The sequence below is a fragment of the Acomys minous genome (assembly GCF_964271855.1).
Source record: "Acomys minous genome assembly, chromosome: 15".
Lineage (NCBI taxonomy): Eukaryota > Metazoa > Chordata > Mammalia > Rodentia > Muridae > Acomys > Acomys minous.
In genome coordinates this window covers 75,572,735-75,596,445 of record NC_140497.1, presented here as the reverse complement: position 1 = coordinate 75,596,445, position 23,711 = coordinate 75,572,735, and the positions used below count along the sequence as shown (strand labels likewise).

At 40.6% G+C, this 23,711-nt stretch overlaps 1 protein-coding gene across 4 annotated transcripts in view; it reads right to left on the bottom strand.

Annotated features, from left to right (window-relative positions):
- Positions 1 to 14,017: 14,017 nt before the first annotated feature.
- The window catches only part of MRPL1 (mitochondrial ribosomal protein L1), a 52,050-nt gene continuing 42,356 nt past the window's right edge, over positions 14,018 to 23,711 (bottom strand). For all 4 annotated transcript variants that reach the window (XM_084760203.1, XM_084760200.1, XM_084760202.1 and 1 more), the window contains 2 exons: positions 15,316 to 15,397; positions 14,018 to 14,184 (listed from right to left, as the gene is read on the bottom strand). In XM_084760203.1, the coding sequence (XP_084616329.1) occupies positions 14,078 to 14,184; positions 15,316 to 15,397 (189 nt within the window). In that variant the 3' untranslated portion in view covers positions 14,018 to 14,077. The remainder of the gene's footprint in view (positions 14,185 to 15,315; positions 15,398 to 23,711) is intronic.

The window sequence follows — 23,711 nt, the reverse complement described above, 5'->3', positions numbered from 1 at the left end:
TTTCTAGTAGTTGACATGCTTAGATAATATAAGTACCTTTTTTTTTTTTTGCAAGTGACTATCAGCAATGGAAAAGTGCTATAAGTTTATAACAAAAACAAAATCTACATTCAAATGCCAAGTAACTTTTGCTAATAAAAGATTATCTCACAGAAACAAAGTTCAAAGGGGAAAAAAAACCCATCTTCTAAGGCATCCATTAAAACTGAGTACAAGCACAAAGGAGGTTTTCCCCTCATAAAATGCTTATTCAGTTGAAAATGTGTAAAGCGCCATAATTTACTCAGGGTTCCTTTGGTGTGTTGACTTAGAAAATGAGTTGGGTGATGACATACCTTACAAGAGGCAGCAGATGGCATGAGAATTTCCCTTACTTAGCAGCTAATATGTTACCCAGGATAGGTACTGTCTGGAGTTCCATGCTAATGTACAGTATTTTGAACATTTAACTACAGGAAGCCCAGTGCCTACTGGCTGGCCAGATCCAAACAAAGCAATTCTAACTTACAACTTTTTTCTTTTTAATTTAAGGCATCTTGACACGACATGATCTCAAAATCAGAAGCGTGCCACTAGTTTGCATTTATGCCACTTACTTTATAAACGTTGAATAAAATAGACCTTACATGTCTTTGGATACTGAGCTAACAGAGAGGAGGTTGTAGAGGCAGGATAGTAGGATGAGAACATGACACAGCTGGTTCTTTTAGTGCTAACAAGTACCTAGCATCACACAGGCTCTGTTAGTAAATAAATGAAATACTGCTCAGCTCACCCCAGAGAGATGGCGTGAAGACCAAAGCAAACAAAACATGCAAGACTACAATATAATCTCCGTGAGAAAGCAGAGTTCTTTTTAAAATTGTGAATTATTCTTTTTTGCGTTTTTTGATTTGCTTTGCTTTGCTTTGTTTTTGTTTTTGTTTTTGTTTTGGACAGGGCTTCTCTGTGTTGTAGTCCTGGCTGTTCTGGAACTTGCTCTGTAAACCAGACTGACCTAGAACTCAGAGATCCACCTTCCTCTGCCTCCCAAGTGCCGGGATTAAAGGCTTGTGCCGCCACCACCCAGCCTAGTCATTTTTATTTAAACTGAAATCCTGGGACTATAAAATGAACATCTTTGCACATGCGCCTCCTAGAGACACTGCGAGAAGTTCCAGGACAAGTTCCTCCGTGCTTTGCGGGGCTTTTCCCAGACAGCTTTGGGGAGTTGCTGCCTGTGAGAACACTCCAAGAAAACGAGAGTCTTGTGGCCTCAGTTCCTCAAAACACAGAACTGTTCTTGGGCTGTGTTTCTGTGCTTCTCCAGGTGTAGCGGATAGGGACGAGCTGGCTCCATGTCATTTATTAGAGCCGGCTGTTGTTATTTGTTTGTTTGCCTCTGTGGAAAAGCGTGTTTTGCCAGTTGTGGCCTGTCCTTGTGATTGTACACTTCGCTCAGGTGACGCCTCTTAACTCTCAGGGTACAAGTGATCTGATGCTCTGTGGTCCACTTTCAATTTCACATGGTAAGCATGTGACAGTTAAACACGAGATGTCTATGTTAAATGAACACATGAATAAATAAAAATAATAGTGAAATCTATAAAACCAAGGCAGGAGCTGGCAGCCCTAGATGGGACATCGGTATCACACTCTCTCCTCCCAAGGAGCCGGGGTCATAGTGAGGAGAGGCCAGAAAGACTGTAGGACCCAAAGTGGCAGGTCACTGCAAAGACACTTTTCTGGACACAGCAGGAAAGTGACACATCTGAAGTCACAGCAGCTGTGGCAGTGCACGCAAGATCTACACACACTAAGGCCAGATAAAATTCCTTCACGGAGAGGAAAGGCAGGCGTGAAGTCGCAGTCCTACAAAGAGCTCTTGAAGTTGATGGTCTCTGGGAGAGGGAGAGTCAGCTGACCACCCCGCCAGTGAAGGCCATATGTACAGCAAAACTGTACTTGGTTTAAAAAAAGAAGAAGAAGGAGGAGGAGGAGAAGAAGAAGAGGAAGAAGCAAAAAGCTGAGAGGAAGTGGGGAAGAGTGGAAGAAGGGTTAACAAGATCCAAATAAATTGTATGAAAATGTCAAAGAACTAATAAAAACATAAAAAATCTATACATATACACATGCATACACATACATGCATACCAAGAGCTGAGAATTTCCTAGGTTACATCTAATATGCGAACTTTTCATTTTAAAAATCTACTCACATAATGAGGTAGCTTGAACCAGTATGGCTTCCCTAGACTAGGGTGCTTGAATGCTTGGCCATAGGGAGTGGCACGTTAAAAGCGTGGCCTTGTTGGAGGAAGTGCATCACTGTGGGGGAGGGGTTTGAGGTCTCCTGTGCTCAAGCTGCACCCAGTGTGGCACACAGTCCCCTTCTGCTGCCTGCAGATCAAGATGTAGGGCTCTTAGCTCCTCCAGCACCATGTCTGCCTGCCGCTGCCATGCTTCCCACCGTGACAATTACGGACTAAACCTCTGACACTGCAAGCCAGCCCCACATCGACGTTTTCCTTTATAAGAGTTGTCACAGCCATGGTGTGTCTTCACAGCAATAAAGCCCAAAATAAGAACGATGGCATGTATTTTTAGATACTGTTCACTTATTGATATAAATCATTATTTCCAACTGTCACTAAGTTATGAGAAACTTAACCCAAAATCATCTTGAATTTAGGATCCAAGACACATCTATTCTAAGTAAAGTTTGAGAAAACAATAAACACTGGCTACTCTATTGTTATAGTTCTTACGACTAGGAACTAAATATCCATAACCTCAATACTAAAACTGAGATATAAGTCTCAGAACACGCCTTCAAAATAACCAACCAAAATAACCACCAACATGGTGGTGCACAGCTGCAACCCAGGCACCAGCGGGTTGAAGCTACAGAAGTCTGGGGTCAGACTGAGCTGTGTAGACAGGATTTAAATCAGAAAGTTATATATGGTGTACATGTGCATGTGTGTGTATTCGTGAGTGTGTGTGTGTGTGCATGTATGATATATACATGTAACTGGCTTTACCCAAAGCTTAACTTTCATTGTGTACTCAGTGGATTCAAGTGTTATTTTGATTCCTTTAGAATTTGAAGGTTATGCCTATGGTATGTGTAAACATTGTTTTCTCAAAGCAACACACTTTTGCTAAATGATTAGCTTCCTCATCGAAAATAGATTCTTTTTCGAAGCTACGGAAACATGATAAAAGCTATGCTTTATTATTTATTTTTAATTCTGAGTGAATTCACATGACAACAGGTTCATATGCTTTTGATGGTTGATTAATGGCTTAAGTCTATGTAGAATTGTTTTCTACCTTGTAGGCAATATTGGGAAAAAAGAGATGAAATCAAATGTTCTCTTTTCAAATCAGCATGAGAGAGAGAGAGAGAGAGAGAGAGAGAGAGAGAGAGAGAGAGAGAGAGAGAGAGAGAGAGAACACTGTATTTTAGTTTATAAAATGGCACTGGTAGGTAGGCCGGGTGTGGTGGCGCACGCCTTTAATCCCAGCACTCGAGAGGCAGAGGCAGGTGGATCGCTGTGAGTTTGAGGCCAGCTTGGTCTTCAAAGTGAGTCCAGGATGGCCAAGGCTACACAGAGAAACCCTGTCTCGAAAAACCAAAAAAAAAGAAAAAAGAAAATGGCACTGGTAAATATACTCTTTTATTCTGGTGTAGCTAACAGCTAGACTGTTTAAGGTCAGGTATTTCTAATTAAGGGCACTCTGAAACTTAAAAAGCCAAAGATAGAAGAGCAGTGCCAAAGGACTGGGAATGGGAAGATGGCTCAGTAATAAATGACTTGCCACACTGGCATGAAGACCAGAGTTCAGATTTCCAGGAGTCACACAAGAAGCCAGGTGGATGGCCCATCCAGAGCCCCAGAGCTCACTCAGGAAGTGGAGCTGGGGTCCGTAGGCAAGCTAAGTGGACTAGTGGAATGAGCAAGCTCCGGGTTCAGCCAGAGACCCTGCCTCAGTGAACAAAGTGGAGAATGCAGAGGAAGACACTCACCGTCAACCTCTGGCTGCCACATGCACTTACAAATATGTGCACACCCATACACACACACACACACACACAGAGAGAGAGAGAGAGAGAGAGAGAGAGAGAGAGAGAGAGAGAGAGAGAGAGAGAGAGAATTACAGAGGAGAAACTATTCACATGACAGGCAGAACCGAGGTATAAATATAGATTTAAACATGTTAGAAAACCACGTGATGTGAGGTTTCAGATACTTTAGTTCATTATCTAATTTACTTCCTATTTTCCCCCTAGACTTTTCAGCTTTATGTTTACATGGTTTTTTATAGTGTGTGTCTGTGCAGACCGGAGGGCAGCCTGTAGAAGTCATTCAATCCATGGAGCCTATGTAAGATGGAGAGTCATCAGGCTTGGTGGGAAGCAGCCTTTCCTGCTGAGCCATCTTGCCAGCCCCCAGATCATGTCATAGAAAAAAACCAACCCCATATGGGGCTGCATTTGTACTTTAGTGTGCAAGGTATACTTAGTGTGCTTGAAGCCCTGGGTTTTATCCCAAGCAAAAAAGAAAAAGAAGGGGAGAGAGAGAGAGGAGAGAGAGAGAGAAAAGAAGAAGAAGAAGAAGAAGAAGAAGAAGAAGAAGAAGAAGAAGAAGAAGAAGAAGAAGAGGAGGAGGAGGAGGAGGAGGAGGAGGAGGAGGAGGAGGAAGAGGAGGAGGAAGAGGAGAAAGGTGTCCATTCAAAGAATACAAGAACTTCCATAACTTGTTCCTAAAGCCACAGCACTATATAAATCCTCTCAGTAAAAAAAAGAAAAAAAGAAAAAAAGAAAGAGAAATATGGGATAAGGGGCATAATAGTTATTTCATTGATACATTTTTAAAAAGTATTTCCTTCTATTACTTGATGAAAAGGTGACATGCGTGGACAGCTAGGACAGGCTTATAACATTCTGGCAATGGAGCACACACTCCTCTCAAGTATACATGGGGCATTCTTAGGATAGATCACGTGGTTGACAAACCTAACGCCAGTCATTTGAAAGGACTAAAATCATACAAAGTATGCTCTCCAGCTACCACAACTAAACATAGTATAGCTATTAGCTAAAATTTTGAATTTTAACTCAAATTAAATGATGAGCTATTAAATAAATAATGGACCAAACAATCCATAGGAAAATTAAAAGCATTTTAAGATGAATAAAAATAGCTATTATAGCACAATACATGAAATTCTATCAAGTAGTGTTTAAAGGAAATTTTTTAGTCTTAAGTACCTACATTAAAAAAGAAAATAGCAGGTGCAGTGGCACACACCTGTAATCCTAGCACTTGAGTAGGCAGTTCTCTGTGAGTTCGAGGCCAGCCTGGTCTACAAAACGAGCTCCAGGACAGCCAACAACAAAGAAACCCTGCCTTGAAAAACAAAAACAAAAAACAGAAAACAGAAAACAAAAACAAAAACCTTAGACAGACTACTCAAACTCAACAAAGAATCAAAAAATACCCAGAAAAAGAACTTAGATCAAATTGGCTTTTCTACAAAAATTTTAGAAAGAATTAATAGTAATTCTTGGTCAACTCTTCGAAAATAGGACTGAGTTCCTAACCCAGCCTATAAGGTCAGTATTGGCTAAACACCAAAATTATAGAAAAATACCACAAGAATGAAAATTATATCCTCAATAAAGTATTAACAAACTAAATTAATCCATGTATTAAAAACAATGTGGATTTTATCCCAGAAATACAAGGTTTGTTTAACCTTGTATTTTATGTGAGTAGAATAAATAACAAAGTCTATACTATCACAAAAGGTGTAGAATGAGCATTTATTAAAAATTTAAAGTCACTTCACAATAAACACATAAACATATACACTTTGCAAACTAAGAATACAAAATACCGTCAACATGGCAAAGAACATCTATTCACAGCAAGCATCATGCTTAGTGGTAGGAAACATGAGTTGCTTATTCCAAAGCACAGAAATACAACAAGGTTGTCCACTCTGGCACTTTGTGAAACATTGTACTAGCAGTTCTATCCAGGGCAATTAGGAAAGAAAATAAAACAAAAGACACAGATTTAGTAAAGTGGTGGTTTGTAGATTCTCCACCAAGATCCACAATTTTATTTAGTCCTGTATAGTTGGTTAGGTCTCCAGTACCATCCACGGTCTCTTTGTTACATAAGTCTTAGGTCTAATTAGAGGGTGGCTGGTTACCACCAAGGCATGTGTGCCATTACTACACCCTTAGGGTTGTCACACCATGCTGGTTGTTGCTGTGACATAGTTCCATAGGACTGTTAGTTGTTTCCCATCTTGGCAGCTGGAATAGCACCTTCTGGTACCATGAAAGTTAGTCCTCAGGACTAGAGTTGGCATATTAGTTATATTGACCCTTATACTGAGATAGTGGGTGACTTCTATACCCCACTCTCACTAAAAGACAGATCATCCAGACACAAACTAAACAGAGAAATGCTGGAGCTAACTGATGTCAAAAACTAAATGGGCCTAACTGATATTTACTGAGCATTTCACCCAAGCATAAAAGACTATACTTTCTTCTCAGCAGCTCATAGAACTTTCTCCAAAACTGACCACGTACTTATACACAAAGCAAGTCTCAATAGATGGTCCTATCTGACCATCATGGGTTACAGTTGGATATCAACATCAGAAAGCTTCAGACTCATGGAAACTGAACAAGTGAAATAAGAACAACATACAATAAATCAATAAGTAAGGCAATATACCCCACCCCAATAAAAGTGGGATTTCTTATGACTTTCCCCCATCAGAACTAAAGTCTACAGAAGCAGATGGGCTCAAGGTAGCATACCTAGGAAGGGTGAAGCTGGGACACAGCCTCCCTCTTTCGTTCCCTCAAATTTTTATTCCTTTTAAAGAACTAGTCATCAGCTTTTTTATTTTAGTGTGGACCCACTTTTCAGATGAAATTTATTCTTGTCTTCACATTGGCAAACACCATTTTTACTTATACATAAGTTCTGTTAGTTTGAACTTCAGTTGGCAAGCTGTTGTCCATCTGATGCAATAGCCAATACACTTCAGAACATGAGAGCCCTTTAAAGCTCCATCTTACCTGGCTCTCAACCTGCCAGCGTCAGGCTTAACCAGCCTCTGTATCATCTCTCCTCTCCATCAAGGCATTTCCTCTGAGTTACTTTGACCTATGAAAACTGAAGCTTTTTTTTTTTTTTAGAATTTTTGCCTAATCTAAAACTTAAAAGGTGATTATAAATAAAAAATATGGAAAATTTAAAAAACAAATTAAAACAAATCTGGAAGTCAGCCAGCTCCTGGGTGTGACTAAGTAATAGATTTAAATTATGACTTCTTAAGAATGAATCATCTTTTGGTCAGTCTCATTTGGAGACAACCAATGACAATACTTGAGAAAATGATAAGACTTGGCAAATTACCCTCTACTTTGAAGTACAGGATGAAAAAGTGTTTTAATCTTCCGTCACACATCTAATCAACAGTGTGACTGTTTCGGGCTGGCAGAAAAATGGCCCTGCATATTAACCATCACATGTTAAAACTGTCATGCTGTGCTCTACGAATCTGTAAGAATACGAGTCACTTAAAAAGAGCAGAAAAGAGCCCGTGACCTCATAGACATCAGTGGAAAGGTGTATTATTTATTGCGCTGTGGGGTAATGAAACACCTGGTCGCAAGGGGCACCACAGGCTTGACGGAACATCCCATCGTGACAGAGAAGGCATGATGGTGGAGCAGCGCTACTTGTGGCGGGATCATGAGGCAGCTGGCCACAGGCTATTCCATGAGCTACCATGTCTTGTCTCAGGTATATATCAAACAGTAATGCATATATAGTCACCAAAGGGGCTGGAGAAGAATGTTGGTAAGTGTGGTGGCTTGGTTATGTAGACATAACACATGTGTACAAACAGTAGCATGGATATGTATGACACATTCACATGAGATTCTTTACAAGGACTGCAACTGCATACAGCATGGATGAACTTCATAACTATTCAATGAATGAATCCAGTCAACCTCCCAATCATATTTTTAGCAAGGTTCAGAAACCGGCAAAACAGAAATCACAATAGTATTAATTTGGGGAACAGATTCTACTAGGATGAACAGAGGGATTTCTGGGGCGCTGACCCGACCCTCTTTTTGGATCTGTATGGTAATGTGTTCATTTTGGAGAAATGCATCAAGTTGTCCACTTACTAAATGACCATATTTTCAAATTTATATTATACATCAATAAAACACTTGACTCCTGGGTAACATTAGCAATGCGCAGCTGCATACAGTTGGTTTACAAGCGTGTTCATCACCACCACATGCTCATTCTCTACTGTGGAGAAGTGGCTATTCACTCTCAAGAGATGTAACAGTTACATTCCACAAAATAATGTATTGGCAAAGCCATAAATGCTTATCAAAGGCCGAGTAACACACATATGAGGGTGCACAGCTAGTACTTTGAGTTGAATACAGGTACTAGTTTCATTTACTTACAGCAGACATTGAATTCAAAAAGCAGATGGGGGTCTGTCTAAGTTTTGCTTTCTTGCTCATCATCTGTTGGAGTCACTGTAATGCTCCTTTGGGGAAATTTCTTCTACTGCATGATGTGTGTTCCTGGTGCGATTATCAATTCTGTCTTCTCCTAGCCAGCAGGTAGGCATGCAAAGTAAACTGGACCAAATGGACTCTCTCCTCTTGGGACGTAGACTTTGTGGGACAAGGTCACCAAAGAGAGCTTAGCTGATCCACTTGCCAGCTGCTGTCTGAGGTGACACTCCACTAGTTTCTGCAACTTAGATCTTCTGGGGGATGGTCTGTTTTTTGGACTTTCCCAGTACCAGTCTGGCCATTTTTTCCACCTGTGACGTCCCTCCATTTCTGTTGAGTGTGCCTAAACAGCAACCATGATACAGCTCTGTGCACCCAGACTCAGCTTCCATTAGACTCCACATTAGTTTGGCCAAGTTCTGCTTCCAAAGCCCACAGTGTAAGTTCACCCTCTTCTCCCACTGACACATACCTGCAAACTCGCTTAGTGACACAACTTGTTTTCTCAAAGCGTAAGACTATAATACATAGTATAGTATACTACTAGAAGAGCTCCAAAGAGAATGGCAAATAGAGCCAAAGATGTGAAGAGGGCATAACATCCATATATATGGCAGAAATGTTATTTTTAAAAAGCCATAAAACAAACAACTCTGCAAGCTTAGTAGTTCACATAATTTATTTAACAATAATTTTTTGAATGAGCATAATTACCTACTACAATGTCAATTTTAGGTAATAACATCCATTAAATTGTCTTTATGTTCTAGTCATACTTTCCCGCAAGACATTACAGATGTACCTATTTGTTTCTCTGCTTATTTTGTAGTAATGGAGATTGAATTAGTCAAGCTAGGCAAGCATGCCACCATTGTATTGTATTCCAGGCCCCTTATTTACTAAGATAAAATATGAATCACTTACTATTTTTTATACCAAAGACTACTCTGGCATACGCAAAATACTAGACTTTTCATTTAACATGTAGACTTCTTCTTGATCATCAATTTAAAGTGACTGAAGCACTGGACATGTGGGAACCTTGAGAGCCAAGATGTCTCCTTTCCTCCTATCTGTACCCACCACGATCATAGATAGTACTGTGTGTTCCTGGTATTATAAATAGGAGAGGGGGGCAGATGTCCACACAGGAGTGAGGGGGTGGTCCCTACAGGTGCTTCAGCAGGCAGGGAAATGAACTGCAGAGGGTGCGAATGAAAACTCAGAACAGATTTACCTTGTCAACCTGGATCCAAGTTTCTAGAGAGTCTGACAGTGGTTTACTGTAGACACATTTAAACACAATAGAAACTGGGGAAAGATTTCCAGGCAACAGTCATTCCAATTCCAGGGGTGACTACATAGAAACTCCTTTACAAACGACAAGTGACCACGAGGATGGGTTCTATAGCTTCAGGGCCTAGGGTGTGGTCTCTGACCAAGAGAGCATATAAAGCACATCTCCCCTAAGGATGGCTTCTATTAACTGGGAGCTAAAGATAAAGGTCTAGGAAGAAAGAGTGTGGGACAAACATTCCGGGGGTTTTGGATGAGGCCTGACTCTATAGCAAAAGGTGGGTAAGTTCTGCCTTTGCAGGTAGCAAAAAGGTCACCAGGTTCTGCTCTCCTGGATGGAAAGCAGCTATTTCCTCCTGAGGAAACACCCCTGTGTTTAACATTCCTGGTTTCCCCAGTGATGTGTGGGCCCAACAAGGGAGAAGGAAAAAGAAAATGTAACAAATTTAAATTGCCTTAGGATTTACAGGACATTAAAATCTTTCTTCAAACCTTTCCTTGTATTTCTCTATCTATTTAACAATATTTGAAGTCTTCTATTTGTTAAAATGTATTTTTCATTTGCCAACCTCTCTCTCTGTCCCCCACCGTGTGTGTGTGTGTGTGTGTGTGTGTGTGTGTGTGTGTGTGCGTATGTGTGTGTGTGTGTCTGTGTCTGTGTACACATGCACATGTGCCACGTAAGAGGACAAGAGCTGGATGGGATTGAACAGTGGCTGCCAGGTGTATGCAGCAGTGTCTCTGTCCACTGAGCACCTTGCTAGCCCCCAAAGGATTATTTATCTTCCTCTGCATATGCTCAGATAAGATATTCAAACATATTCTCTGTCTTTATGAGAATAAACTCCAGCCTTATATCTAAGAAAAATTAAGTGAAAACACCAACTTCTCATTTAAGTGTCAATATTCACACGTTCCTTTTTGTGGCCAATTATGTTTCTAAACCTAGATTTCTCCAAGTATAGATGATTCTGTTCATTATTACATGAAAAATATAGTTATTAAAGAAATACTAATGACTCTCAATGCTTAGGTTAGAACATAAATGGGTTTGAAAAATAAACCTAAAAGCCTGTTGTAATTATTGCTGTTACTTTTTAAGCTTCTTAGGTTAAGTTATATGACAAACGAGATTGGCATCATCAGAGAGGCGAGTAGGTAGAAAGTGGAGGAAGCACACCAGAAGAATGCCTAAATCCGGATGATGTGCCAGTGGATGCTCATGGTTTTCTTATCTTACTTTCTCCATGCTTGAAATTTTCTATAACAAACTTTCAGACTTCAAAGTAGTGCTGGACAGCAGCTGTGTGGTAAGGAGCTCCTTGCTCTTCCAGAGGCCCCAAGCTCAGTGCCAAGCAATCATGCTGGACAGCTCACAGCCACCTGTAATGATGCTGTCTTCTAGCTCTGTGGGTCCTGTTCAGGCAGTGCACTTGCACACTGCACACACAACACACATGCCCAGGTGTACAAATGTAAACAAAAACATGTAAATATCCTTTAGACATCCAAAGAAACCCCTGATAGAATTTTAAAAAGCATCTTCCCTAAAACAAATCTCCAACACACAATTACTTTTGCTATTTCATTTTCAGTCAGCTGGGAAATTAACTCACCAATCTACAAGCATTGAAAAGGTATATGAAAGGCTATTGTCGCCACCTACTGGACAGAGTTTGATTGCCTGATATAAAAACTTCAAAGTGTCTAGTTTTCACAAGTTATGAAGCTTGTCTCTCTTGTGTGATACATTAGCATGCTAATTAATGTCATGCTACATCACCTTAAATACATGCCACTTGCTGAGAGGTGTACTGTTCAAAAGTGATCATCTTGTCATGTTCCTGTCTGTCTCACCTGACAACAGATGCCAATCACGTATAGACAGGGATAGACCACAAAGTTAGAAACTTGTCTCTAGGTGCAGGCAATGTAACAGGTTTTTGTTATCTAAGTCTTTAAGGATCTTGGGGGTGGAGAGATGGCTCTGGGATTAAGAGCACTTAGTGTTCTTGCAGAGGACTCAGGTTCAAGTCCCAGCTCCCACATGATGGCTCATAACTATCTGTAATTCCAGTTCCAATTCGACGCCCTCTTCCGGCCCAAACATGATGCAGACAAAAATACCCATATACATAAAATAAAATAAACATAAGTAATTTTTAAAGAAAATAATATTTTAAATTGACTTATACTACAAACTTTGCAATCTTTTATAACTTGGCTAGTGAAATACAACATTAACTTTTAATCTGTTACTTGGGTTAGGATCACTTGTGGAACTTTAGAATAAACTGTTGTTGCTATGGAAATCAGAATTTCTTTTTAGTAAAATCAGGGTTGACAGCATTGGTAGTGTGCCTGATGAGAAATGCAAAATTCCAAAATCAATCTCCTACTCCCAGGTGAAGACTGGTTATTTGTTCTATGCAAACCTTCTAAGTAATTGATATGTAAGCCAAAGTTGTGATTCATCAGTATTTACTATAAAACTTTAAAACCTCACTTTTAAAAAAACCAATGGGCTATTGGGCATAGTGGCACACCCTTTAATCCCAGCACTTGGGAGGCAGAGGCAGGCGTATCACTGTGAGTTCGAGGCCAGCCTGGTCTACAAAGTGAGTCTAGGACAGCCAAAGCTACACAGAGAAATCCTGTTTTGAAAAACCAAACAACAACAACAAAAACCCAAAAAACAAAAAAACAATGGGCGGGGGATCTTGAAACCATTTAAATGTTCAAATGTTCAGCAATTGAGGGAACATTGCAATAAAGTTTCATGTTATTCATTTTCTGGAGATTTGAATAACAGAAATGATTACTTTCAAACAGCATAAATGTGGGGCTAGAGAGATGCTCAGCAGTTAAGAGCACTTGGAAAGGATGTGGGGTCAGTTCCTAGTACCCAAGTGGTGGCCCATAACCATCTGTAACTCCAGTTCCAGGAAATCAGATGCCCACCTCTGACCACCACGGGTACATAGTGTGTGTGTGTGTGTGTGTGTGTGTGTGTGTGTGTGTGTGTGTGTGTGTGTCTCAATCATACAATAAAGTAAGTAAAATCAAAATCAAAAGCCTGTCTTCTTTGTAAATTGAGACTTCAAATAATATTGAATCTTTGGGTTTCAGAATCCGTCATGTACTATTTTTCACAACCTATTCCTCACCTTTCTCTTAGCTTTCACATCAGCAGTGCCCAAGAACCAAGAAACTTAAGTACTTTAATTCAATACTTCAAAAATGTGAAACCTACACTACATGCTAAGTCTAGTCTATCTCAGAACACATGAAAAAGCAATGGCTTAGCCTGATGGTTAAAACAGTGGCTAAGAAAGCCCAAGGCCGGGTGTGGCACACCTCTATGGAGCCCGAGCCAGAAAGATCTCCAGCTCAGCAGACTGATCTCATTTGCCACGCTGGACCTCCCACAAGTGCAACTCCTTCTACATGAGCATGCCATTTCCCTACTGCATGGCTATGAGGGTGAAGTGGGAGCTATAACACAGTCAATAAAAGATGACCACTGTGAGTGTCTTGGCCTGTGCCTCTTATTTGGTAAATGGTGCCTAAACTTTTATTTTCCGGTGGGACAAAAGCTTTGTGAGGTGCAGAAGTTGTTCCTGGTTATTTGAGCTTCCCAGGGCACTAAAATACTGGGGACTTGAAAGCTGCAGACAGCTGGGTTCCTGGAGCTCACTGGCCAGCCAGTCTAGCCACCTGGGGAGCGCCACACTTAATATTCAAAAGTCACAGTGAAGAGTGGCTGAGGAAGACACCCAACTTTCTACATGCCCCACCCCCACCCCCCAGTCACACACACAGAAGCAAACAGCATGATGGTGATGAGCCGGGTGAGGAAGGAGGCTGCTTCGTTACCTCATATGGCCATGTCTCCCAAAGGAATGTTACAACACTAGAAACTGCTTCTAGGCCTACCTTCTACCAAAATACAGACCACCAACGCTAAGGAGAAAATGCAACAGGATCCAAGAATAGAAAAATATAAACAACACCAACAAAAAATTAAAACAAAGGAAACATGACAAGATTTCTAGAAACTGACATTTCTTTCCTTATTTTTGAAACTGTTTTTTTAAAAAGTGTTAAAATTTATTTCTAAATGTACTGAACAAGAAAACACAGGAGCCAAACTAGAAATTATACAGCTTTATAGATTGATCCCACCCCTAATAATTTCACAGTACGACACTTCTAGGCAGCTTCTTTGGTTTCGGCTTCTTTGGGCAACAATGAGTCGATCTTCAGGAGCAAACCTTCGCTGGTTGAACTACGAAGGAAGGCTCGCACCACAAACGGACCTAGAACAAAGACCAGAGCCAACTGTGACTTCCTCACTCAGATCCCTGCGGTCAGATACACATAGCCGTAAGAAAGCTTACTGGACTCGGTTTCCCCTGCAGAGCGCTGGGCTGCTATCCCAGACAACTCTGCACTAGGGTGCTCCTGGGAACGCATGCTCACTGGTAACTCACTGCTCTCCTCCAGAGATGAGCGCCTGGAATCTGTTCACCACAAAGCCCACAGTGAAGGGAGCAGGCGGTGACGTTCACACCGGATGGAAAGGCTCTAAATAAGAGCAGTCAACACACACGGTAACGCTGAGTTACCGGACAGCTGATAAAATTCTCCACAGATTACAAGACCCTTCCTAACAACAGTTAAGGGCTTCACCTAAAGTGGCAGCAAGAGAAAAACATGATTTTTAGAGAATTTATTGCCTATTATCCTTCTTTAGCTATCTCAGAAGAGCAAAGTTTCCTATGGAATACAAGCTACATTTTGGATGAAAGAATTAACAAGTGGGATATTCAATCACCAATGCGCTTACTTCTCAGGGATGGCAAACACAGCTCAGACGTGTGTCTTAGTAACTTGATTATTACACTACTCACCTGTGGGCACCCAGTGTGCTTAGTGTGAGGAACACAGGCCTCGCTAAAGGCAGGGAAGTAGCTTGCATTTCAGCCACCACACTGCTCAACTTAGTGACTCTCCAATGGCAAAAATCACCCACCTGTAAAAGGTACCTCCTCCCATGACAAGAGTGCCTTCTTTTTCTTATGAAATAAATAATAAGGCCAACTGGCTTCAAACTACTATTTCATAAATGGCTTTTTCCCTATTTAACACCATTATACTTTAAAGCAATTAGTTTTCTTTTAAACCTTAATATATTTAACAGAAATAATATGCAAATGTACAAAAGCTTGTGGTATATTCTTTGTTACTGATAAAGAAGTCCCATTCTAAAACCTTATGGTTCATAAATAGGGTAATTAAGAATCCTTGGGGGAAAATTTTATCTTACTTAAACAATCCCTGGAAATACTGTGGCTATAGTACCTGTACATTAACTGTTTGTGTTAATATTTCATATTTGTGAAGTATCACTGGAGTGTTAGGAAGTCTGCTCTCACCAAGCTACTCACCCAGATCCAGTGGCCTGTGCCTACAGACCTCCTTTATAATTGCTTGAAGATTGGCAGCTAACTGGTCACTTGGCATATCCAACTGAAAGAAATGGATACACAGACGTCACAATTTAGTAACTGTATCTGCTTGCATTCTATACAGTCTGTCTCATGTATTTACCTAATGCAATGACATAGTAAGAAACTCTACTATAAAAGCTCACAAGAACTCTATAAGTCTTTTAGAAGAATTTACACACCTTCATATATTTATATATCAAGAGTTGCTTTATAGAATATACCATAGTGAGCCATTTTTAAGTTTCCTATGAGGATCTACAATTTCCAAGTAATTTCCCCCAAACACATCCCAAAGACACATACAATTCACTCATCCCTTAGCCGGGCGTGGTGGCGCACGCCTTTAATCCCAGCACTCGGGAGGCAGAGGTAGGTGGATCGCTGTGAGTTCGAGGCCAGCCTGGTCTACAAAGTGAGTCCAGGATGGCCAAGGCTACACAGAGAGACCCTGTCTCAAAAAACCAAAAAAAAAAAAAAAAACACACACAAAAAACAATTCACTCATCCCTCAACTAGAGACTTCTCTCTTACTCATGTGTGTGTGTGGAGGGGGGTGGCATGTAGTGCACCTGTGCACACATGTGAGTGGAAGCCAGCGGTCAGCGTTGGACGTCCTCCTCTACTGGGTTCCACCTTGCTCTTTGAAACAAGTCTCTTGATGACCATGAAGCTCAGCAGTGTGGCTAGGCTGGCTGGCCAGCAAGCTCCAGGGGTCCTCCTGTCTCTGTCTCCCCAGTGCCAGCGTTATAGACATGTGACAACAGGTGTGAGGGCTATGTGTTATGCTATTTATAGTATACAAAATATACTCTTCAACTTTGTAGATCATGAAAACTTGCTCAAGAAAAATGCCTACCAGTACACAAAAAACTGGACCCTCTGCTTTCAGGGTCTTCGGGGATTTCTGACTTAAGAAGAAAAGTGACGAGAGAAGAAAGACTTCTGAAGAAACAGGACCCCTGGGCCAGTGAGACTCACTTGACTAAGCTTGTCTGGATATTTTGTAGGATTATGGATTGCAGTGGCAAAAACTATTTCTACCTCTTACAGAGAATAAAAAATTTAAAAGCAAAACACATAAAAGTGAGCTTTAAACAATGCATAATCCTACTACTACAGCCCATTATTGTATTCTATGTGTGATACGAGCAACCTAAAGACAGAGACTGTTCAGAACAATGATTTTACACTACTCCTCAGATTCACTCCCTGAGAGGCTTTCTGTTTCTAGTTTTTGAAGTGAATCACTAGACAAGAAAAACTTTGACGCCCCATTTTGCTGGCTCAGTTTTCAGTCTTTTTAAATTTGTGTGTATAAAGCAAAGTCTCTGGGCTAAAAATTATCACAGACAAAAGAACAAAATGTCCCACATACACATGACACACACTGTAAATAAATAGTATGTATCTTTAAAAGAACAAAAATCATAAGTAGTTTTCCAGAGTGACAGTTCTGCATAAGGCACTTTTAAGGCAACAGAAAGTATACAGTATCATACCTGATACCTATGTATATCATTAAGATTAAAGCAGTTTTATCTTTGTGAAACCTTTTAGGGGTCAATTTATTTTTTTAAAGATTTATTTATTTATTATGTATACAATGCACATTAGATAACATTATAGATTGCTGTGAACCACCATGTGGTTGCTGGGAATTGAACTCAGGACCTCTGGAAGAGCAGACAGTGCTCTTACCACTGAGCCATCTCTCCAGCCCTCTCAACTTATTTTTTTAATGATTAAAGACTGAATGAATATAGCTACAGTATAAATATATTAGGTACCTAAATCCTGCAAAGAGAAATGATAACATGCCAATCTGAAATGCTCCCTGATGTATGCTGATGCCTTTCTGGTGAATGGTGTTTTGTGCTGCTGTCTAGAGTCATCACATCATGACATAAGCACTACAGTGAGGTATGTGACCATTCTACATTTTACAGGGAAATTAAGATGGTATAATTTTTAACTAATTTAATATCCCATTTGAAAGTATTATGACCAGTTATTTATTGATTATTTCACAGTGTGTTGCATCCATGTAGCTTCTCCTCTCCTTCTCTCTCTCTCTCCATGTACACTACAAATCTGGGTCTGTGAGATGACTCAGCAGACAGACACTTAACCCCCAAATCTAATGACCTGAGTCCAATCCCCAGATCTCACATGGAAGAAGAAGAAAGCTGACTCCAACATACTGTTCTATGACCTCCACAAGTATGCTGTGGCATGTTTGTACATGTGCATACACACAAACACACACATATAATACATAAGTAAGTATAATAAAATTTATAGATTTTTAATGCACCTTAAACAAAAGGGAACAAAATCAAACAAAAGTTTGACTGCATTTTGACTTAAAAGTAGCTTAGCAGTTAAAGCACTGGCCACTCTCCCAGAGGACCCAGCTTCAATTCCCAGCACCCACATGGTGGCATACATGCAGCTGTAACCCCAGGTCCAGGGAATCTGATGCCCTTCTGGCCTCCGGAGCACTGCAAACATGTTGTACAAAGATGTACATACAGGCAAAACAAAAGCCTACCCAAATATAAAGTAGAAATAAGTATTTTTAGAGTGGCCAGCTTCTGTAACTAAAATGTTATACTGCAGTTCTGATAACGATCTGTAATCTTCAGGTGACTGATCACCTGTAACTGGGAACTGCAGGGGACTAATGCCTTAGATAAGCAGAGTGAGTCCAGGACAGCCAAGACTACACAGAGAAACCCTGTCTCAAAAAACAAAAAAACCCAAAACAAACAAAGTAAGTCCAAGGGCCAAACGTTAAAACTGGTCTTCAGGCTATACGTGGAAAAGTTAGGAAATAGAGAATTAGATATTAATACAGTGGTTTGAGACTGCCTGCAAGGAGAGTTCAAATCAAAGACTTTGGGATTTATCTTACCAACAGTGAGTGGGAATTTAATACTGCTAAGCAGATGAGTCACATACCTTATCTGCTTTAGAAGGAATTCTGGAGGATGCATATAAAAAACAGACTTGGCGTACTCTCTCTGTAAATGGTAAGGCAGTAAATATGTACGGCTTTGTAGGTCACATGGGCTCTGTTACAACTGCCCAGGGCTGCTTCTGGGGCAGACCAGAACTTAAAACAATACATAAACGAGTGCAGCTGTGTCCCAACAAAACTTTCCATATAGAAACAGGTGGAGAGCTGGGCTTTGCCCAGAGTGCAGTTTGCTGGTCTATGGCACTGACCACAGAACTGAGAGACACTGAAGAAGTGATTGAGCAAAAGTGACCATTGCTTTCTTCCAGAGCAAGAAAGAGTTTTGTTTGTGTCATTTTATTTAAAAGAACACTAGGCTAATTTTTAATTTTCATTTTTAGAACATTTTTTTAGGCTTTTTATCCAGTAGACTTTTAGTTTATTATTATGTGTCTGCTTTGTAGATGAAACAAAATATGTTTTGTTTGGCTAAGAATTGTATTGCAGTTTAAAAATGACAGTAGAAAAAATTCCTAGCAACAGTTTCAACAGCTGTTGTAAATTTTATGCATGCATTTAAAACAGGTTCTTTGGGGTTGATGACAGGGCCCAAATCTAGAAACAAAACTAGAAAATGTAGTATCGTACGTTCTACATTTAAGAAAGATACCAATAGTTAAGGCCACCCTACTGTCTTCTCTATCAATCCCAAGTAGAATCAGAAGCCAGGAGAGATGGCTAAGGCTCCAGACACCTCACTTGTAGAGATCGGGGACCCCTGCAAGAGGAGGACGCTGCTGGTAGCATGTGACATGTGGACTTCAAACCATTAAGAGATGTCCAGAAAGCACCGACAATCCAACAGTACAAACTCCCAGGTACGCAGAAGGCTCCAGCCTTCCCCTCCACACACTCTGCCAGGTCTAGCTACACCCAGAGCCCAGAGGAATTAGGCCTGAGAGAGGCGCTGTAGCCAAAGGGAGCTTAGGCCCATGCACTCCAGGAGAAGGCTGAGAACCCAGGAACTCCCTATGTCAGGTCACTAACATCACAGAAGCCTGGCATTAGAGCCTGGACTAAGTACGCTTCCAGCTAGTAACAGCCATTAGAGCCTTGATGGCTGCTTATGCCTAAAAGAGAGGAAGTTGTACTGAGCACAACTGGAAGCAGTGAATGGGAAAAATATTTCACGTTTTCATTTCAGTAAATGCTGACTTCTTTTCAATAAACTACTCATTTGTACACAGACACAGAATATATTCTGTGTGTATGAGAAATGAAAATTTATGTTCATAGAGGCAATTTCATAGCAAGGAGACATTAGCAGCAATCTAGTACCCAACAAAAGGAGTAAGGCTGAATAAATTATGATATATCTATCATAAGAAACAATAAAACAGCTACTAAAATTCTATGCAAGAATTTTTATGACATAGAAAAGAGCTTAAGCCACAGTGTTAAGGATACCAAACTCAGTACGTAACAGGAATACAGAAACCAAAGTAGTGCATGCAAGGAGAACGGACAATAATGAAAAGTGTTAACGTGTTTGTTACCATTGATCACAGGAAATCTGAGTTTTCTTTGTATTCTTGCCTGGGCTATGGAGTATTTTCCAAAGACCTTTCTACATACACATATTCCCACAACAAACAACTGGCTTTTATTCAGTCTTTGAAATCATAACACTCAGGGGCTACAGGGGTAGCTCAGCAGTTAAAAGCACTTGTCCTTCAGAGGAGCCTGGTTCTGTTCCAAGCACCCACACGGCAGCTTGCATCCTCGCCTGGTCTCACGCACAGTTTCTCTCTTCTAGACTCAGAAGTGCATAATGTGCTAATTCTATGTAGCCGTTCAAGGAACTGCCTTATCATTTTGGTAGTGATTGAAGCATTTCAAATTCTCACTAGCAACATGGAAGACTTGCAGTTTCTATACATTTTCACCATTTATTTTACACACTTAAACATACACACACACACTAACAATAGCTACCCTAAAAGTGGTGAATTGGTGTCCCACTGTGATTTTAACCAGTACTTTCCTGATAGCCTGAGTGTGTTTTCATTGGTTTTGGTCATTTATATAGCTCACTTTAAAATGGAGTTATTTATAACTCTATTATTTAGTGGCAAATTTTTCTCTATATGTTTTAGAGACAAACACTGTATACATGGAGGTTGCAAATACTTTCTCCTTTGCACTAAGCTGGTAGTGCCAAGCATTAATCTTTATAAAATCAAATTTACTCTTCTTTTTTTGTCTGTATTTTTGTCTGTCATGTAAGCTTTTGAGATTTATTTGAATGTTTGTGTATACCAATAGTTTCTAACTTTTTATTACTGAATAGTGTTGAACTGTATGAAAGTACCTGAAGGTTTTAGTCCACCTCAACAGGACATGGGTTTACAGTTACAGGCTGAGCACTGCTGATCATAAAACCTCAAGTGTGGAGCTGGGTTTGTAGCTCAGTAGTGGAGGTAAGTCTCAACAATCATACACAAGGCCATGAACGAAATCTGAGGCCCTACCTAAACCCATCATGGCGGTCCCTCTCTCACAAGGGTGAGTCCCAGCACTCACAAGGTGGAAGCAGGAGAAACAGGAGCTCATAAACAATTTCAGATGAAAAGTTGTTTTGAGGCCACTATGACTACATACAAAAGACTCTGTCTCAAAAACAGTAAAATAAAATACATTCTCCTTTTGAGACAGAGGCAGACACTCAGAGCAGCCATGGACTCAGCATGTGGCCTAGGCTGGCCTTCGGCTCTCTGAGACTCTTGCACAGCGCTGTCTCCTTAGCGCTAGGATTACAGGTCAGACACCTTCACACCCACCTAAGAGATTAGAAACCCTGGAGCACAAAATGATGATGCTTTCCATTTTGCAGTTTGGAACATTCTAGATCTTCAGGTTATGGAAACTCATTTAGTAAAGTCTCCAAACACTCCAAACGTGTTAAAAACAAACAAACAAACAAATCCTGCTGATTGTTACGTATTTCAGGTTAGTGTTGAGATATCTGGGAGCTGAGTTTTGCGCTCATTTTAGAAGGGCTTATGTCTGTGGGTAAACCCCTACGGACACCAGCTGTGCAGCACTGCCCGCACATGGCTGGCTCTGGACCACAGCACCACGCTGCTCTCCAGAATGGCTGCCCTCTGCTGTGAGCCCAGCACAGAAGCTCTTACCACTCCATGATCATGTTAATTTCTTCGAGATGCTTCCTCCTTTCCTTCGGGGACCCCAATGACAGGAAACTTCCATTTTTTGTCAGTGTCCCACAAGCTCTCCTTTTATTTCTTTTTCTTTTTTCTTTTCTTTTTTTTTTTTTGGTGGGAGGGGGTCTTTCATCTGTAGTCCCCATTTTTATCTTTAGGAGTTTGTATACAGCTTAGGCTGCACTCATGTCCACTGCCTGGAGTCAGGCTCTGCTGAGAGCTGGCCTGACAGCCATGGGAGGAGACAAGGAAGGCCACTGTCAGCCTGGTGCTCCTCCAAACAGCCACTGTGCACGCAGCACTCACTGTCCAGGTTTCCTCGTAGCTGCACCCAGTGGGAAAGGCAGTGTGTGCTACAATGACCATCTCACCTGGCATGAGAGCCTCTCAGGCTTATGTGCACGTATCTAATATTTTGGGGTGGCCAACTTTTTCAGTAAAGGGCTGGATCATATTTCAGTTCCAGACTTTCAGTTTTAAGGGTATATATGATTATTATTTTTGAATTTGTTAAGAGACCACTTTTTAAATTGTTTTATTTTTAGATTATGCATCAATTTGTGTGACTGTGCGGCTATGTGCATGTGAGTATGGGTGCTCCTGCAGAGGAGAAGCATTAGCTGCCCTAGAGCTGAAGTTACGAGAGCTGTGACTACCCAAAGTGGATGCTGGCATCTTAGGGAATATAGCTTCCCCTCTGTCTTAGCAGCACACCCTTGGAGACCTCAGATCTACTGCCGACATGCCCTGCCTCCTGTATTTTACATTCTATGATACATTTTCTTCTCTTTATAATCTCATTTATAATGCATACACTGTACTCCACTAAAAACAGTACAAGGAAAAGCTAATTGGCCAGAGAGAATGAGGGGAAAGAGGAGGATGTGGCAGTGACCTGGGAGCCAATGGCTTGCTCCCTTTCACTGAGACATTGATGGTATCTGACAAACAATATTCCTTGCTAGCTATCTGCTAGTTTAATGTATGGACCTAGTTTCTGTAAAAATAAACCTTCAAATTCCAAATCCTACAACATTCACACTGTGTTGAACTGAACTCCAACACGTTAACTTTTCCTGTTTAACCAGTTCACTGTCCTGAGAGCTCTCGTTTCAACAGGAGATCTGACCGTGTTTATGTCCCTACCTTACACTTGTTTATTTTTGTTATATTACACTTCAGCTTTTATCAGATGCCAAAACAAGAATGTTCTTGCCTCAAGACATCTCACTATTATATAAACAAGCAGAGTGATGCCCATGAACAGATCATGTCTACAACTTCAAACATGTCTTTTGCTTTAAAAAGAAAGTAAAAAATAGCACATCAAAGGTGCTACCTCTATACAACACAGTTCAAAGCTCCAGATACATATGAAACGCAGACAAGACATACTAGTTACACCAGGGCTCGACATCCTCTGGGTAAACAGATTTCAGTCATCTGCCCGCTTTCTTCTTTCACAGAAAACAAGCTTAGCTTTGATTATAATCCATTATATAAATACATTAGAAGCATATTCTTCATAATTTCATCCATTTCTAGTAAAGTTTTTGCAATTTATTCTTAAATAGTCTAGATTTGATAACTAATTATATATCAATAAATCAAATAAATGTAACTTTTACAGTAAAAACACAATTGCATTCATATTTTTAGAATACTTTCTTTTTGTTCTTTTCAGTTTTTTGGGGCCAAGCTTCATTCTGTAGCTTTGGCTATGCAGAAGCCTGTGATTCTCCTCCACTGACCATCTAAGCATGGGATTACAGGCATGCACCAGCATGCCCAGCTCAGGTAATTTCTTAATATTTTGTTTTCTATTATAGACGATTTCATGTGCATACGTGCATATATGCTCAGGGGTGTGTGTACATATGGGCTTCTGTGTGGAGGCGGTCAATGTTGACTGTCTTTTTTAATCATAGTCCACCTTAGTTTTTGAAATAGTCTCTTTCTGAGCCTGAAGTTCAACACTTTGGCAAGACAAGGTAGCCAGAGCCCCAGGAGACTCCAGAGTCTCCAGCTCCCTGCACTACAATTACAGGCATGCATCACTCTGTCAGTCTGCTCTATGGTACTGGGGAACTAAACTCAGGTCTTCATGCCTATACAGAAAACGTTTACCAACTGAGCCATCTTCAGATCCC